Source organism: Vicia villosa, linkage group LG7 (genome assembly GCF_029867415.1).
Source record: "Vicia villosa cultivar HV-30 ecotype Madison, WI linkage group LG7, Vvil1.0, whole genome shotgun sequence".
In the NCBI taxonomy this organism is placed as follows: domain Eukaryota; kingdom Viridiplantae; phylum Streptophyta; class Magnoliopsida; order Fabales; family Fabaceae; genus Vicia; species Vicia villosa.
Window position 1 is genome coordinate 119,025,255 of NC_081186.1, and position 18,059 is coordinate 119,043,313.

Genomic DNA, 18,059 nt, shown 5'->3' on the forward strand with positions numbered 1-18,059 from the left:
TTGATCTCGTCGAGCCTTCTTTTAAGGCCTCTCAGGATGACCCTGTTGGTGGCTTCCGCCTGTCCATTTTCTTAGTGGTGTTCGACAAAAGCGAAGTGCTGCTTTGTTCCAAGCCTTGTGACAAATTCTTGGAAATTTTTGTCGGTGAACTAGGTCCCATTGTCTGTGATGATGGCCATGGGTACCCCAAACCGGGCGAGTATGTTTCTTTTATAGAAATGGAGAATGTTATGTGCCTTTATCTTGGCAAGTGGTTCTACTTCGATCCATTGGGTAAAATAGTTGACAGCCACGATGAGGTACTTGTTCTGATTGGAGTCGGTGACGAATGGTCCGAGGAGGTCCATGCCACACCAGGAAAACGGCCAAGGCGACGATAAAGATTTAAGCTCGTTGGAGGGTTGCTATGTGCATGTCCCCTAATAGTTAGAATTTGTCGCATTTCCTCATGTGTTCCTTAGCGTCTTGCTGCATGGTGGGCCAGTAGTATCTTGCTCGTAATGCCTTTCGAGCAAGTAACCTTCCTTCTAGATGCTGGGCGTTTATCCCCTCGGGTATCTCCCGCATGATGTGGGGGACTTTGCTTTCGTCGACACACTTGAGGAGAGGAATGGAAAATCCCCGACGGTACAGTCAGCCTTCGACCAGGACATAAACAGACCCTTCTTCGGACGACTGTAGCTTCCTTTGGGTCGTCTGGTAAGGTTTTGCTTGTCAAGTAGTGGTGCATTGGCGTCATCCAGTAGATGGCGTCCCCGATGGCGTTCACCTATGCGATCGTGGCCTATATTTCAGTACTAGGTCGGGGTAAGATCTCTTGGATTACGAATTTTTTTCCGCCCTTCTTCTCGGTGCTTGCCAGCTTCGACAGGATGTTTGCTCGAGTGTTGTGTTCCCGGGGAATATGCCTTACCACTGCTGTCTTAAAGAAGGCCATCCTCTTGCGTACGGGACCTAGATATTCTATGAGGTTATCGTTTTTGACTTGGTATTCTCCTGATATTTGGGATGCAACCAGTTGTGAGTCGGTGAATATTCTGAGTTTCTCGGCCCGATGTCTTCGGCCACGTGCAGCCCGGCGAGGAGGGCCTCGTATTCCACTAGGTTGTTCGAGGTAGGGAAAGACAAGGACATCGATACTTCTACTGGTCGAGCTGGATGCTCCGTCCACGTAGATGATCCATTTCCAGGTTTCTTGGTTGTAGACTCGGCAAAGGCCATTGCTGCTACGAAGTCCGCTAAGACTTGTGCCTTCAATGCCTTCATGCCCTCGTATCTTATGTCAAAATCAGATAGCTCAAGCGACCAGCGGAGCATTCGCCCGACCATGTTAGGGCGTCCGAGAAACTATTTAATGGGTTGCTCGGTCCGCACAACTATGGTGTGCGCCAGGAAGTAATTTCTGAGTCTCCTCGCTGCGATGATCAAAGCCAGCACGACTTTCTCTATATGTTGGTACCAGAGCTTCGGGCCTTGAAGCGCCTTGCTTGTGAAATATATAGGTTTCTGCCCCTCGTTGGTTTCTCTGATGAGGGCGGCGCTGACATCTTCGGTAGAGACGGCCAAGTATAGGTACAGGGTTTCCCCGGCGTCCGGTCTGGACAACACGGGTGGACGCGAGAGTGCCTGCTTGAGGTGAGTGAGTGCTCGTTCGCACTCGTCTGTTCGCTCGAACGTGGCCTCTTTCCTTAAGAGTTTGAGTAACGGGAGAGCGTGTTGGGCGAATTTGACTACAAACCAGAATAGTGAGGTAAGCATTCCATTTAGGGATTGAATGGATTTTTTTTGAGCTCGGCGTAGGAAACTCGGAGAAGGACCTGCACTTGTCCAAATGGGCTTCGATCCCTCGTTCTGTTGATAGAACCCGAGGAATTTTCCTGCTTAGACACCGAACGTGCATTTTCCGGGATTAAATCTCATCTTGAACTTCCTAGCCTGCTCGAAGACTTTCCTGAGGTGTACGGCGTGATCCATCTCCTCGCGAGATTTGACGATCATTTCGTCCATGTACACCTCAAGCATGTCCCCTATCTCCCCCCCAGAATACTTTGTTAATCATTCGCTGATATGTACCCCCGGCATTTTTTAGACCTAAAGGCATTATGTTGTAGTAATAGTTGTCCGATTGTGTCATGAAAGACGTGTATCTTTTATCGAATTTAACCATAGGTATTTGATTGTACCCCGAATAGGCGTCTATGAATAATAGTAGTTTAAAACCAGCAGCATTATCTACTAGTTTGTCTATGTTTGATAGTGGATATGCGTCTTTGGGGCAAGCCCTATTGAGATCAGTATAGTCAATGCACATTCGCCACTTTTCATTATTCTTTTTAACAAGTACAACGTTGGACACACTAGTGCAAAATGAACAATATAATTTTTAAATTTACACCCGATATACTAAAAACGGGTGTAAATAAGAAAAAGAGTGGCACTTTTGTAAATAAAGTGTAAGTTTATGATTGATCATGTGAAAATATACACCCTATTTTTTAAAAACGGGTGTAAATTAAAAATATTATTATATTTAAATCTCAATTACTCCCGTTAAATTAAAAATCGGGCGTAAATTTAAGTAGACTAAAAAAACATTTATTTTTATAACTCAAAATATTATTCTTAATAACTAGTTAAGTGAATATTATGAATATTATCAAATTAATGTATATGCAGGCCATTAATATACATAAAAGTCAAATTAATTGTGGGATAATAAATTAATGTGTTTAGTCATTTTTCACAAAACCCGTTTTTCAACTCAGTGCATGCATTTCACGAACTCAGCGAATGGTTCAAATCCTTTCACGAACTAGCAATGGTGACGACAACGAAGCTCAACGAACTCTCAGTTTGATTCATCGCTCATTCGCTCAACTCCTGTGACGACAACGAAGCTGAGAAACGAAGCTGAGAAACGAAGCTCTCTTCTTCTCCAACACCGCACCGCTCATTTGCTCACAGTGACGACATTGGTAAGGAAGAATTAGGGGTTTTATACTTTGAGCGACATTGGTAGCTGAAGAATTAGGGTTTTATATTTTGTTGATTGGTAAGGTTGATTTTGTTGATTTTGAAAGTGTAGACTTAGGTTTTGTTGATTTTGAGCGACATTGGTAGCTGAAGAATGGATAGTTGATTTTATTGTGCTATATTTCAGGTTGATTTTGTTTATTTTGTTGATTTCAGGTTGATTTTGTTGATTTTGTTGTGCTATAATTCAGGTTGATTTTGTTGATTTTGAAAGTGTAGACTCAGAAGGGGTTTACTCAAGCATCATTCATTTAGTTGATTTTGTTGTGCTATATTTCGGGAGGCAGGTCTGATTCTCTCTTCACGCTTCATTATAATTATATTTCAGTATTAATATGGCTGAGCTTATTGTTTTTCATGAAGCCCTAAGGATTTTTAGAGTGAATGTCTTCTGGTCTTATTTGATGTATAAGTTGTCATTTTTATATAGTAATATAAGTGTCTTGTTTGTTTGGTTTTTTAGTTTTATCTTTGTCCTAAGTTCTCAAGTTGTAGTGTTCTTTGCTATAAAGAGTAATAGTTTGATTATGAAGTATGGACAATGATTGGATTCTCTGTAGTGTAGATATGTTTGGTTGTCTGTGTTTTTGGTTTGGGATGCTAATGTTGTTTGTTTGTTTAGATCTTCAGTTTGGAAAGTTGGAGATAAGCGTCCAGGTAAGCCCTCTGCTGTTGTTAGCTGGTTATCAAAATTATCATGTCTCTTTACCTCTAATTTTGTGTGACTTTTTTTTTTCTGGGGTGTTTTTTTAGGTTATAATGCAAGTGATTCTGACGAATCGGATGAGGACTCTTAATCAGACTAAATTTGGTTCCATCCCTAAATTCTGAAAGGTGAGTTTATCCCATTCTTTTGAACAGTCTTTGTGTTGTTACTCATTAATGACTTGTTTTTTGTGTCACATTACCTAATGGAAAAACTTGAGCCTTGAGCTTTAAGATGTGATTTATTTTGATGTGTTTTGTATCAGGTATTACAAATTTACTTCTAATTTGGAAATGTTATTTCTTTTTGAGATTTCAGCTCTAGTGTATCTTTTAAGCAACATGTGATTGATGAAATTTATGTTCTTAGATTCAGAGATTTTTTCTGCAATGAAGCATGTGATTTGACTTAATATAAAAATTCATAAGTTTCTGTTGAATCTAGTAGTTGGGAAGTTGTTTCAGGAATTATAGATGTCATAATTTTCTTTATTTTTACGTAGTAACCTTTGGAGTTGAATTTGAAAGCTTAATATAGCCGATAAGTTCTCTTTTAGTTTGTTAGTTGTTCCATACAGCCTTACCATAGTCTCATGCATGTTAATTGATATGTAATTGCAACATCAAAAAAATGAGACACAGCAAAGAATGTCAAGATGCTAAGCTTTTCCTTATTACTTTGAATCCTCAAAATAATTAATTCTTTCGCTGGTGAATATATTGAAATATGATATGAAAATATTTAATGGTGATTCTACCATTTGGAAATGTAACTTACACTATTGTGAAATAGTGGGTACAACATAACAGAATTTGAACAAATTGCTAATGTTCCGCAATATGCTACTTAGTACAAAGTGTTCCCAAATAGTGGCGGCCATAGCGTAGAGAAATAGAGGAATTTGAATAAACTGTTATTTTCTGAGATCTATGATTAACAACATTGTTAAAGGGGGCAGTAGGATAGATAAAGGGGGTTACGCGAAATGAACTGAATCATCATGACTGTGTTGAATATGTTAGATTAGAAAAATAAAATAGGTTTAATGCAACAATTCTATGCTTTCGAATGAAACCAAACCTTTTTTGAACTGAAAACAAAACTGCACTTTCCGAACCATGTGAACTGAATTGCAGGCGATACGGTACAGTATCTCCACCTTCATCGTTGTACTGGTTTCTTCAGCCTCTGAACCACAAACTGCACTAGGTGTATCCAGTGGTGAAAGAGGGGTCAGCTTGTATATGAGCAAGAGCTCTACCAGTGTCTGTGATCTGTCTCCAACCACAAAAACACTCAGGTTCAATAGTTTTTGAGGTTGGGGTGGTTCAGTTTAGCACAAATACAACTAGTTTGCAATCTACCATAGCCGATATTTAGCTATGGTAGATAATTAACATGATTTTTTCTTTGTGGACACTCAGAATATTGACATGAATACATCTTATCAAAATCAACCTCAAAATCAAAATCAAACTCACTCTTCCTCTTCTCATTCAAAACATGTGTAACAACACTACTAGAGCAAAGTCTTGGACTGAGTCACTAGCCTTCTAACTTTATCAACATCAGGAGACAAGTGTTTGATGATTGCAGCCAGCACAGAAACCTTCCAACCCTTTTTCAAATCATGAGGCTTTCTATAAGGTGGTGGACCTTGTTAAGGAATTAAGTTCAACTAGGATATAAGCTATCTAACTTGGTAAGGAACGCCTGAGCTTTAAAATAAAATTCTAAAACGTTTAAACAACCTAATTCTTAGGTCATATATGACCCAAGGTCTAGTCTTTCATAAAGTATAAACTCTCTGTCCATATTCATATTACCCTTACGTTTTTACCTATATTAAGAAAAGTTGGTATTCTAATTAATGTGTACATTTTGTATGGGCTATGTATGAAGGTATTGGAGACAATTGGCCCAGAGTTCTATCATATCCACGGAGGAAAAAGTCCCAATTCTTCCCTTCAACCATTTTGCTATGGTGTGTAGGAATGATGATAATGATAGAGTGTCAATATGCCCACATCAGATAGTGGCACCAACAGAAATAATAATTTAGGTGTTGTAGTGACTCTGGGTATGCGAAGAGTTGCTAAAACAAACTTTACAAAGCTTGCTCACTATGATGCAAACGCCGGACAATATTTTGATATCAAAGCTTGACGAACGTATGAAGGTATTCGAGACAATTGGCCCAGAGTTCTATCATGTCCACGGAGGAGAAGGTCTGAATTCTTCCTTTCAACCATTTCCTTCCAACCATTTCCTTCCCCTGTGTATATCAAATTTCACAAGACGCCAATTTTGCTTTTCCTAATCTTAGAACTCTAGAATCACACAATTATCCTGAACATAAAGGACACAAACCTACTTTGCATTGGCTGACATCAATTACTTATCCATGAAGGAGGTTGAAGATTTGGTGCCATCACTCAAATAGTTGTGTGTGTGTGTGTGTCATTGCTATCAGAGATTTGGTGCAAATGCAGTATGTAGATCTCTCCTCCACTAAAGTAAAAAGCTTTTCTGATGCAGTATGTAAACTTAACAATTTTTAAACCTTCATTTTAGCTATTGATTGTCAGGCATAACTGTTGGAGATATTGGAGTGAAATTTAGAAATGCAGCATATAACAGCATGGATAACGGAGTTCTAAGTTTTGATCACGTACGAATTCCAAGGAATCAAATGTTAATGAGGTAGTTCAATTTTACTTATTTGCCTGCTATAGAAAACCATCCTTCTGTTGCGTTTGTGTTTGTTCACTTAGCTGATTTGTATCATAGGACAGGGAAGCTTCGAGAATCCAGGTCGAGGAACTTCTGCTGTATTCCCACGAGGAACTTCGGCTATTGAGATTTATGTTTTGAATTGATTAATCACAATAAATGGAATTTAGATAGCGTGACACCACATTCAAAATATTTAGATTTATGTTTTGAATTGATTAATCACAATAATAAAAATTTATCATACACAGAGACAACGTATTTAGTCTTAGGCAGTATCATATCTCGAGCTCAGTTAAATTAGTGAAAATGTTATATGGGGAGACTCTAGTGTTAAAAGACTTGTGTTAAATGATACAGCGTCCAATTTTATATTGTTTTGTAGGTTCAATGTTTTGAATTGAAAAAGAAACTCCTTCTCTTCAAAACCCATCTAAGGGTTCTTGAAGTGAACTTCTGTGTTTTTTAATGACATAACTCTAATCATTCTGCCATGACTCCCTTTTTAATAGATTATTATGTTCATAAAATAAGTCTTGCAAAATATAAATCACCACCCATACTATTTAATACCCAGTTCATACTATGACATCTATTCGGTACAAATTCATCAGTACATTTTTCTCTCTTACAATGAAGTGTTGTTTTACTGACTCTCATTTACCATAATACTTTTCAGAAAGTAAATTCTCTCTAATCAATGAAGAATTCCTAGCATATGCACAGTATGGAATTCCTATAAATCTTAATGTTTTGTTCTCTTACTTTTGTAATAATTCATTTCTGTTATCTATCAATTTATGTTGAGTTAGATTATTTAAATCGCATGATGGTGTAATTTTTGCATGGAGAGGCAGTTCTAAATCCAATTCCCTTTTGCGGCATAGTTATAGTGGAAAAATCCGCCATAGCTGCCATGGCGCCGCAATTTGATAACACTGGTGGACAGTAATCTTCATGGACCATGCAGATAGTCGTCTTTATGCACTCTGAAAGGTTCATGCATTGGTGTTTGATTGAGCCACATCAGTTCCTTAGTTTTGTGTAATATAGGTGTTACTGTTATTGTTACAGAATTTGTGAGAATTATTTTTTTGACTGGAGAATATGTCAATTATATTAATTTGTTTCCTTCATGAATGATGATCAGGTGCTGTGGCCTGAATGTGGTTGGCAGCCGGTTGGTTTAACTGATTTGATTACAGCCGCTGCTGTTAAAAAAGCTTATAGGAAAGCTACTTTGTGCATTCATCCTGATAAAGTGCAGCATAAAGGTGCCACTCTTCAGCAGAAATATATTGCGGAGAAGGTGTTTGACCTACTCAAGGTATTTCTGTCCATCTTATCTGTGCTTAATTAAGAAATTTATAATTTTCTTATGGTAGTGGGAATCAATGGGTTTCTGAATCTAGATTATGCTATCATTATTATTCTATGTTGTTTCTTTCTATATAGTATTTCATGGCCATATTCTCTACTTGTCAAGGCAGGGTTTTCATTAACTATTTTGTTTACTGTACAGTTTTATCCCAAATTAGTAGTTGGGTTGGGTGGGGTTTACTATGATGTGCTGCTGCCTTTGCAGATTATCAGTTTATTTGTTGCTTGGTTTCACTTTGATTCTTAAAATTAGGGGCGTTTACACTCTTTGTTAGGGTTCACATGTTTCTTTATCTTCATCCATCTTTTTCTTACAGCTTAGAATCTTCCCACTTGTTTGGTTTTAGAAAAAATTTTCTCTTTTCATTTTTAATTATAAAAATTACAATAATGCAGCCTTGTTTGGTGCTTTAATTCCTTTTTCTCAAAGCTTTGCTTAGGAAACAATGAAAATTTGTTTTCACTGTTTTTATACTTTAACTTTCAAGACATGAAAAGAGAAATTGAGTTCAAGAAAATTAAATCAAAACCAAACATATTCTAAGATGGAGTATCTGGATTTAATTTTCATGTGACATGGTTTAATTGAGTAATGCTGGTTGAAAAATAAGATTGTAGTTCTTGTTAATCACACAAATCAGTTTGTGCACTAAAGGACTAAACCAACCAGCTAAAATATTTAATGGTAATTTCCCGGGTGAATTTTTGTTGAGACTCTAGTATAATATAATATATTGCCAATACTCTCCTTTCATTATTTTCTGAAAGCTTGATAATTCATAACAGGAAGCGTGGAACAAATTCAATTCTGAGGAGCTCTTCTAATTGTCGATGAATTTATATACTTCAAGGTAATTAATTCGTTGGAAGTTCTGTTCAGAGGAGACCACAACCCTATTTCTGCTGCCTCCCAAAATTGCATAATTGTTTTGATTGAAGTTATGATGCGTTGTTGGCAACATATTGCTTCTCTGCCTGGTTTTCTTGGTTGTCATTGATGTTCTTCCCGGGGGCTGTTGTGTTTCTATACATGTTTTATGAATGTAGCATGTTTTGTTGATGTAAAATATCTTTTTGTGCTATCAATTTTATTATTCATTATCCTTGTCTAGTGAGAGGGCTCACAAGCCGACAAGCGATCCCTTTTCTTTTTATTCTCTTAATTTTGGTTCAAGAGAGGGCCCGCCATGATGTGGTACTGGGATGCCCATCTCTTGTACTCGTGATATATAGCACGATGTCCTGAATATATACCATCTTGTGGATTTACATCAAAAACTGAGAATTATACATGAATATTTGAACTGGTTGCATCACTACGCGGACACACTAAATCTGTTGTTTGCCTGGCTGTTGGATGTAACAAGATGTTGTACTCAGGATCCAAGGATCAAAGCATCAAGGTATATTTTGATTGTTTGGCAATAAAGAGTCTCTGTGAATCTTCAGTGGTTTTTTGCTTTTCTATGTTAGCTCTACACAATTGCTTGTTGCTTAATATATGTTTTGTTTGATAAATTGATAATGATTTCTTATTGTTTTGTTCAGGTTTGGGACCTAGACAAATTTGAGTGTAAAATGACACTCAATGCGCATACAGGAGAAGTCACATCCCTTATTTGTTGGGACAAATTCTTGCTATCCGGTTCATCAGACTGCACTATCAAGGTCTGGTATAAAACCGTCGAGGATACTTTGGAAGTTGCATATTCACACAATGTAGAAAACATTTTTTAACATTTTTTAAGAAATTAGAGGTTTGTTGTGTGGCTCTGAATTGCTATATAATGAATAATTTTGTAGACTTTGCTTGAGAAGATGAAGTCGGTGTACACGAATGTAGAAGGTCTTCCTCCGGATCGAATTGTGGAAAGCAATTGCTTCTCCAGGGCGTGGTATTTTGGCCATGGATGAATCCAATGCTACATGTGGAAAGCGGTTGGATTCAATTGGACTAGAGAACACCGAAGCTAACCGTCAAGTATGGCGTAAAATTATATATGAAGAAAGTGTTATGACTTGGTTAAAATATAATTTTTATGTGTATGATTTTATAGTACTTGAAATATTATGAATGCACATGATTTTGTATACTTTTTGGTTAATATTAAAAATATTTTGACTTAGTTAAAATATGATTTTTATGTGTATGATTTTATAGTATTTGCAATATTATGACTGAAAATGAAATATAACTAAATGGTGTATATGAAATAGGGTGTAAATAGATTTAAATATAATATAATTGTTTATTCATAAATGACGTATTTACACCCGATTTTTATTAAAATAGAGTGTAATTAAGAAGGTATCTACACTCGATTTTAATTAAAACAGGGTGTAATTAAAACGTAATTACGCCCAATTAAACCCGATTTTTATTAAAATAGGGTGTAATTAAAACGTAGTTATGCCCAATTACACCCGATTTTTATTAAAACAGGGTGTAATTAAACGTAGTTACGCTCAATTACACCCGATTTTTATTAAAACAGGGTGTAATTAAAAACGTAATTACGCCCAATTACACCCGATTTTTATTAAAACAGGGTGTAATTAAAAACGTAATTACACCCGATTTTTATTAAAATAGGGTGTAATTAAAAACGTAATTACGCCCAATTACACCCGATTTTTGTTAAAATAGGGTGTAACGTAGAACATATTTACACCCGATATTCTTAAAATAGGGAGTAATTACGAACGTATTTACACCCGTTTTACACCTGTTTTAAACGGGTGTAAATGCGTTAGACATTTCTCACCCTGTGGATATACACCCGATTTTTATTAAAAATAATGGGTGTAAATTTAATAAAAAACGGGTGTAAATTAATATTTTTGTACTAGTGACAACCAAGTAGTATACTTGGCTTCCAAAATAAAGTCCACCTCTAGGAGGTCCCTAACAGCTAGTTCGACCGCGACTGTCTTCTCTAGGGACTGCTTCCTTCTTCTCTGGGCGATGGCTCGGCTTTCTCCTCGGATTCTCTGCAGAAGCGGCTGTCCAGATCGATGATATCTATGCGCGGCATTATCTTGGCTGATTCAGAGCGGCGTGCATTGGGTCAATGTTTATTGGATTAAAGGGGTGGATTGGGCCAATTAAAGTAATTGGTCTAGTTAAGAACAACAACTTTAAAGCAAAAACTATTAAGACTACCGCTCTCGGTATTGATGAGATTATTTTTCATATTTCTTACTATAACTTTTCAAAAGAAATATGGGACACCCTTCAAATCCTTCAAATTACTCATGAAAATACAATTAAGGTAAAAAAAGGGAGAATGAACATATTGTGCAAACAACAATTCACAGTTGCTATGTGAAAATTATCGATATATCCAGATTTTGATTATTTATCAATACTAAAGGAATTATCTTCGTTAGTAGATAGTGGATAACATGATCGTAAAAAAAAAGGTAAGCTTAGCGTATTTGAACTGGTTATGCAATGTTTATAAAAATTGGTTAAATTAACTAGCAATTGAGAATTCTAATAAGAGAAACGATTAAATCTAAATTTAAACTTGTGCCATTTTCATGTGGTTGCATCCCTTCATAAATCTTTTATGATTAGACTTATATCATGACTATTTAAAAAAATTTGTATGTATTATATCTCGTCATGCAACTTGCCTCTTCTAATTACACTTCCTAAATGTTTTAGGAAAAATCACAACCCAATGAAAAAATTTTAGGTGGACACGGATATAAGAAATTATTTTGCACACAATCAATTACATAAAAGGTAGATTATTACATAGAGAAATAATCAAAATGGATCACTTGATTCACATTGTTAAGAGAAATATTATTTAAGAGAATTTAGTCTAAATCAACTAGCCACTTATCATTAAGAGATTCATGACAAATTCAAATGAAAAGAAATCAATTATACCTTACAAATGATGAGGAATTAAATTATAATTCTTTGCATTCTCTCCTGCTCCATTGCCACAAAATATATGTCTATTCTCTCGTAACATTTGGAACAAAATAATTAAAACAAATGAAAGTTATATTAAAAATCATGTAACGACACTACGCAAAAATTGAGTTTTAGCAGCACTCCTACGAAAGCGCTTTTAGGAAAAGCGCTGCTATAGGCTTCGCTAAAACCAAAATAAAAAAACACTGAAAAAAAGCGCTGGTAAAGGGGGGGTTTACGAAAGCGCTTTCAAAAAGCGTTGCTATAGGGGGATTTATGAAAGCGCTTTAACAAAAGCGCTGGTAAAGTGGGGGGTACGAGGGCGCTTTTAGAAAGCATTGCTATAGGGGGGTATGAAAGCGCTCTGTTAAAAGCGCTGGTAAAGGGGTGGTAATGAAAGCGCTTTGTTAAAAGCGCTGGTAAAGGGGCGGGGGCTACGAGAGCGCTTTTACCCAAAGCGCTGTCTAAGCCCATTAAATTAAAACAAAAAAAAGAAATCCTTTAGACAGATTCATTATTCTATTTTTCATCCCAAATCCCTAATTATAGTAGTACGAACTCTCTCTTCTCCGGTTCCCCTCTGTTTCGCTCACACTCTCTCTGCCGTCCCTCTGTTTCGCTCACCCTCTCTCCGTCGTCCCCAGCACCGATCGTCCCTCTCTCCGTCGTCCCTCTCACCGTCGTCCCTCTCTCCGCCGTCCCTCCCTTCGTCCGTCACGAGCACTACTCCCTCCGGCCACGAGCACTACTCCCTCCGACCGCAATCACCGCCACGGCATCAGGTAAACTCGTCCCCACGATATAGACATGTTAGTGTAATAGTCAATGGTTTTATGGTTAAGTTAATTGTTGACAGATTTTCTTAGGATAGGTTTTGAGTGTAATTGAGGTGAGTGTGGTTTAACCTCTGAGAATTGTTTTGTGGAAATTTTGAACATAGCAACTTAAATAATTTCTTTGCAACGATTTTATTTAACCGCAGATATCATGTTTAAAATTTAGGGGGGTTTTCTTTTGGAAAAATATGTAAAAATAAAATAAAATGCTCATTTACATTAGAAATATAATTGATAGATAATTAAAATATACTACAAATGTATCACATAGGCCCATGCTAAGTTGCCCAGTACATCTGCTACTTTGAACAGAAAATCACTAACACTCACCATATTAAAACCTAATCACGAACAACCAAAAAATATAAAATATATTACAACTAACTGGTGTGAATGAAAGGATCCCAATTCCTAGGGCTCATTGGTTCATTACCAGAAAAAAAAAACATTTAGAAATGCAAAAGAGCATCAAAACTGATTGAGGAGGTAACATGAACTAAAATAAGAGGTATTTAACTGAGTAGTTAACCAAAATGAATTGAATATGAAACCTGAATATATGAAGCAATTTGCAACGAAAAACAAGTCGGTTCTTTGTCAGTGGAGTTTAAATCATAGCTAAACGAGGTTGGGAAAATTGATTGGAGGTTGGGAAAATTAGAATAAGAAGGAACAATTAGGTAGTAGAGGGACTTCTTAATCTATCAGAGCCGCTGAAAATGAGGAAATTATTGGTTCCGCAAATAAAACGGCGAGCGGGGTGGAGGACGATTAGGAAGAGAAAGGATTCAAAGAATATGTCTATTGGAGGACGATTAGTTATATTTATCTATAACTATTTTTGAGCTGCCCTATTTTTCTTCCAATATTGCCCTTGAGTAACTACTCATTTATATAATAATTTTTACATTTGTTTATTTTTAAATTGGCTGTAAATTTTAAGACTATTATGTAGTTAGTGTCCCTGAATTGTCAAACAGATTCCATTTCGTGTCTTCCTCCCATTGCAGCGGACAAACAATTGCTACGGAACCGGATTCAGTTAGACAGCGCTTAGTCGATAGATTCATGAGGTCCGACAGTACAGAAAGCTTGTGTCTCTGGGCGTATAATACCCGACCAGTGGGGTTAGTTTTTCATTCTTGGTTCATCTAATCTTTGTTTCTTTTGTGTAGCAAATCTTTCATATAAACTATTGTTTTAATTTATAGAGCACACTGGTTGTTGCTTGCTATCAACCCTATAAAAGAAGTGGTATATTTTCTGAATTCGGTAGATGGTGAGTGGACAAATTATCTAACTATGAAATCAACGATTGATACGTAAGTGAGATCGTTCTAAATATTCGTGTATATTTATATATTTAATTATTTGTGAGATTGATCTAAATATATGCTTTTATATTTTTGTTAGATCAATACAAGTGTTCCGAAGTCAAAGAGACGCACAAGTATCCCGTACTAAATCAAACAACATTACTTGGATCAAAGTGCAGGTACATTAATTTTTACAATTTTGCTATTAATAGTTATGCTACTTGATAAAACAAGACAACTAAAAAATCTTATTTGTTTTTCTATGTAGTGTCCGCAACAGCGAAACAGTACAGATTGCAGATATTTTGTTTTGAGGTTTTTGAAAGAAATCCTTCAAACGAATCAATTAGAGATTCCAATTACGGTATGGATTTATAACTTAGGATAATTTCTTATAATTTATTACATTTAACTAAATCATGCATATTATGTTTTTGTTATGTAGTACTTTGATGACTTCTATGTTGCTTCTTACACGAAACTTAAGTTGGAGGAAATCAAAGAGGAATTGTGTCACTTTTATATTCAGCGACTATTCATATAGGTATGAATACAATATTGTGTGAAAAGTTTTATGAATACATTACTGTGTGTTGTGGGGACTGTTTTGAAACTTTGTGGGGACTGTTTTAATTGACCGTGTTGTTCTGTTCATACTTTGCAGGACCAGGACCGTGCGCTCGTCGGATTTTGAAAATTTTGGGCTTATATTCTATTGATGATTTAGTTATATGTATCTGTTAGTAAACATGTGATTATGCAGAGGACACGAATTTCGGGCTTATATTAATGGTATATATATATATATATATATATATATATATATTATTTTGGTATATAATGGTATTTTATCCATGGTATATAATGGTATTATATTGGTATATATTGTCCTACATATGGTTGAAAATATTACAGATTGAAAATATGTTACAGGTCAAAAATATTACAGGTTAAAAATAAATTACAGGTCGAACTGGGAGGCTTAAATTACAGGTTGCACTTTAAAATACTGCGTTTAGCAATGACAGCGCTTTTAAAAAAGCTCTTAAAGGCCCACCTACGAAAGCTCTTTCTAACTAAAAGCGCTGCCTAAGATAAAAAAAAAAGCATAAAAAATAAAAAAATGCGCAACCTACGAAAGCGCTTCTTGAAAAAGCGATGCTATAGGGGGGCGTACAAGAGCGCTTTCTGGAAAAAGCGCTGCTATAAGGGGGATACGAGAGCGTTTTTCTGGATAAAAACGCTGCTATAGTGTAGGCTACGAGAGCACTTTTATGGAAGAAGCGCTGCTATATGGGGGATACGAGAGTGCTTTTCTAGTAAAAGCGCTGCTATAGGGGGGCTACGAGAGCGCTTTTGGAGTTTCAAAAGCGCTATCGTTACCTACGGCAGCGCTGGCTTTGGCAGCGCTTTAGTAGCCCAAAGAAAGTGCTTTAGTAGCCCTTGACCGTTGTAGTGCGACGAACTGTCATCACACCCAAATCTCATCAAACAGATCAAGTATATCTTGCATAAGAGAAATTTCATCTAGAAATCCTAGTTCGATCTTCATAATGAGCATCTTTTTCGCGTATCACATCCAAGAATAATAATTCCTGCTCATTGGTGGATTCACCGATACTTTTGCCTGTTTTTCTTTGTAATGAACATAGAAAGGATTTTGCAAGGGATAGGTTAGAGCTACAACAATTGACATCTTCACAGGTAAAGGATCAAGATTGTGGATCACAACAAAGATATCTCAAGCTAAATTATTGAACTCTAATACCATAACAATAAATGAACTCTTGAAGAAAATGAAAGAAAGAGAAGGAAAATCCTGAAAAGCGTTTGGAGATTTTTATTCAAATCAACTTAACTGATTATGAAGCATAATACATTCCTACTCATATACATATTATTGACTCTGGCTCTAATTTGCATAACTGCTTTCTAACTAACCAATTTCAAGAAACTAAATGTAGATTATTGCAATGACTTGCAACAGAAACAACCACAAGTAACTGACTTCAGAATTCAATGAAATATGCTAGGTGGCAATTTGGAAATCCATCCTTCTTGATCAACGAAAGAGATACTCAAGAATTTATCAAGTTCAGGTCCACTCAAGCTCTTCATCCATTTCACGCGTTTCGATTTGTCTGCTCCAGGTCCTGTGCATCCCTCCTCCACAAAAGTAAGGTTTTTTCTGCAGTTAAATTTATTTCATATATTAATGTAAGATAGTGTTAATTTGATGATTCACTAGTAAGAATAAAACTTACTCGTGGCCGACATATGCTAACGGACTCCAACCCTCAGGACTAACAACATCTGATAGGTAAGAATTTGCTATGATCACTCTTGCATAAGCTCCCATAGCCCTCCCAAGTTCAGTCATATATCCTGTTCCACTTATGCTACAATTTTTAAACACAAACCCACTTGGATCATTTGGTGAATCTCTATATTGTGCTGTAATAACCCCATTCTGATGCAGACTAGATTTTCCGGTAGAAAAATATATTGTACATGCCTGCATAGACGACCAGGAAAAGCACTTGTGATTAATGATATTTTTTCTAATAAAAATATATATAACACTAAATAGTATATAAGAAATATCAAAAATCAATTTGATTGTATTTGACCTCGAAGAGTGATTGACCATTCCCATATATGAAATCGGTTGCACCTTGGATGTAACAGTTATTGTAGTAATGGCGACCATCGTCATCGTTTATGGTATCTTGCACCCCAAAAAAAGAACAACTATAGAAAGCACATTTATCTGCATGGATTTTGGCAGCTTTCGCTGGTACAACGTCAACTACGTCTGATAATACTGGACTGTTCAGTGTGTTCTATGAATATACAGAGAAAAAAACAAATTTATTATGTAATATTAAAGAATGATTATGCTTTAAATAAATACAATTATATTTTACATAAATAAATTACCGTAAAAGTTATGCCCTTTACAGCAGTATTGCTTGCTTTTATATCCAAAGTTGCATTTTCATGAGAGCCCCATTCTAAACGTGTGGACTTGCTACCGGCTCCTTCAAGATAAATGCATGGTTTGTTCTTTGGAATTAAGACTCGCTCTCTGAAAATAAAGAAATTTGTATCATACTATCATCTATAATTCAATGTATAATAAAAATGTAACATACAATTATAGTTGAAAAGGAAAAATATACTTGTATACACCAGAAGATATTTGGATGTGAATCCATTGAGAGTTTCCTGCAGGGACAGAATCAATAGCACTTTGAATTGTTTTGAAATTTGCTTTGCCTGATTGACTAACAGTAATGGTTTTCAAGGAGTTGCTACAATCATCAGATTCACAAACATCAAATGTAAGAACAACAAATATTAAGATGAAAGCTAATGATCGTAGAAACTGCATTTTTCTGGGTGTTTGTAGATGTGGTGCAAACTCAACACTATCGTAAGATTATATAGTCGTAAAAAAATGAGATATAAATTATTGCTACAAAGCATCAATCTATTTATTCAAAATTAGGTTTTAAAGAATTTTTTTAAATGGTAAGAGTTATATTAAAGATATTTTTTAAAAGTTAAAAAACTAATTTTAACATCTAATAACATAAATAAATATAATTGGAGATTATGAAGATAAGAGATTTTGAAGACAAAGAATTTTTTTTTTAAAAGCAAGATATATTCAAAAGAGAACAACAGTTCTCAAATCAAATCAGATACAAGGGAAAGTCGATCAAAAGACCAAAAAGAAAAAGTGTTGAAACTTTAATGAAGAAAAAAGTTACAAGAGATTTTTATAGTGTAACATTATTTTGTTTAAAAATAATTTACATTTTTTTTTTCTTTCATAAAAGCTTCAAATAAAAATTTGATTTAAATAGTTATTCTTAAAATGTTATTTTAGATATTTTATTATTTTAGTGAAAGGCGGAAATACCTTAAAATAATTTTTTAAACAATTTTTCATATAGAGCTTTTCTTTAAAAAAAATTATGTATACATTTTTTTATAAATAAAAGTAAATATACTATGAAAATCATTTTTAGAAATAATTAAATAAAACTAGCCCTTAATATGATATTTTATGCCAATATTTTAAATGTGTAAATAAATTAATTAATGATAATATGTAT

General features: G+C 35.4%; 3 protein-coding genes across 3 annotated transcripts; 2 read left to right on the forward strand and 1 right to left on the reverse strand.

Moving 5' to 3' along the window:
• The first annotated feature begins 7,576 nt into the window (after positions 1-7,576).
• Positions 7,577-8,953, forward strand: LOC131618421 (auxilin-related protein 1-like). The gene is made up of 2 exons (XM_058889647.1): positions 7,577-7,799; positions 8,639-8,953. Exons 1-2 carry the CDS (start codon positions 7,608-7,610, stop codon positions 8,675-8,677), a joined length of 231 nt encoding a protein of 76 aa, XP_058745630.1. The 5' UTR covers positions 7,577-7,607; the 3' UTR covers positions 8,678-8,953.
• Positions 8,954-9,156: 203 nt separating this feature from the next.
• On the forward strand, positions 9,157-9,945 carry LOC131618420 (zinc finger CCCH domain-containing protein 62-like). Its single transcript, XM_058889646.1, has 3 exons — positions 9,157-9,255; positions 9,401-9,520; positions 9,656-9,945. Exons 1-3 carry the CDS (start codon positions 9,220-9,222, stop codon positions 9,764-9,766), a joined length of 267 nt encoding a protein of 88 aa, XP_058745629.1. The 5' UTR covers positions 9,157-9,219; the 3' UTR covers positions 9,767-9,945.
• A 5,881-nt stretch (positions 9,946-15,826) lies between these two features.
• Positions 15,827-17,329, reverse strand: LOC131618423 (probable pectinesterase 29). The gene is made up of 5 exons (XM_058889648.1): positions 17,118-17,329; positions 16,876-17,023; positions 16,566-16,778; positions 16,200-16,450; positions 15,827-16,123 (listed from the first exon to the last, which is right to left on the reverse strand). The coding sequence occupies exons 1-5, from the start codon at positions 17,327-17,329 to the stop codon at positions 15,952-15,954; spliced, it is 996 nt and encodes a 331-aa protein (XP_058745631.1). The 3' UTR covers positions 15,827-15,951.
• Between the last annotated feature and the right edge of the window lie 730 nt (positions 17,330-18,059).

Bases quoted from the DNA above. Each gene is read 5' to 3' on its own strand.
- LOC131618423 (XM_058889648.1), bottom strand. From the start codon at position 17,329: ATGCAGTTTCTACGATCATTAGCTTTCATCTTAATATTTGTTGTTCTT. The intron at 16,779-16,875 runs GTAATTTATTTA...GTATATTCATAG, and splicing joins TAAAGGGCATAACTTTTACG to AACACACTGAACAGTCCAGT. The intron at 16,451-16,565 runs GTCAAATACAAT...TCGTCTATGCAG, and splicing joins ATGGTCAATCACTCTTCGAG to GCATGTACAATATATTTTTC.
- LOC131618421 (XM_058889647.1), top strand. From the start codon at position 7,608: ATGAATGATGATCAGGTGCTGTGGCCTGAATGTGGTTGGCAGCCGGTT. The intron at 7,800-8,638 runs GTATTTCTGTCC...AATTCATAACAG, and splicing joins AGGTGTTTGACCTACTCAAG to GAAGCGTGGAACAAATTCAA.
- LOC131618420 (XM_058889646.1), top strand. From the start codon at position 9,220: ATGTTGTACTCAGGATCCAAGGATCAAAGCATCAAG. The intron at 9,256-9,400 runs GTATATTTTGAT...TGTTTTGTTCAG, and splicing joins CCAAGGATCAAAGCATCAAG to GTTTGGGACCTAGACAAATT. The intron at 9,521-9,655 runs GTCTGGTATAAA...ATAATTTTGTAG, and splicing joins CATCAGACTGCACTATCAAG to ACTTTGCTTGAGAAGATGAA.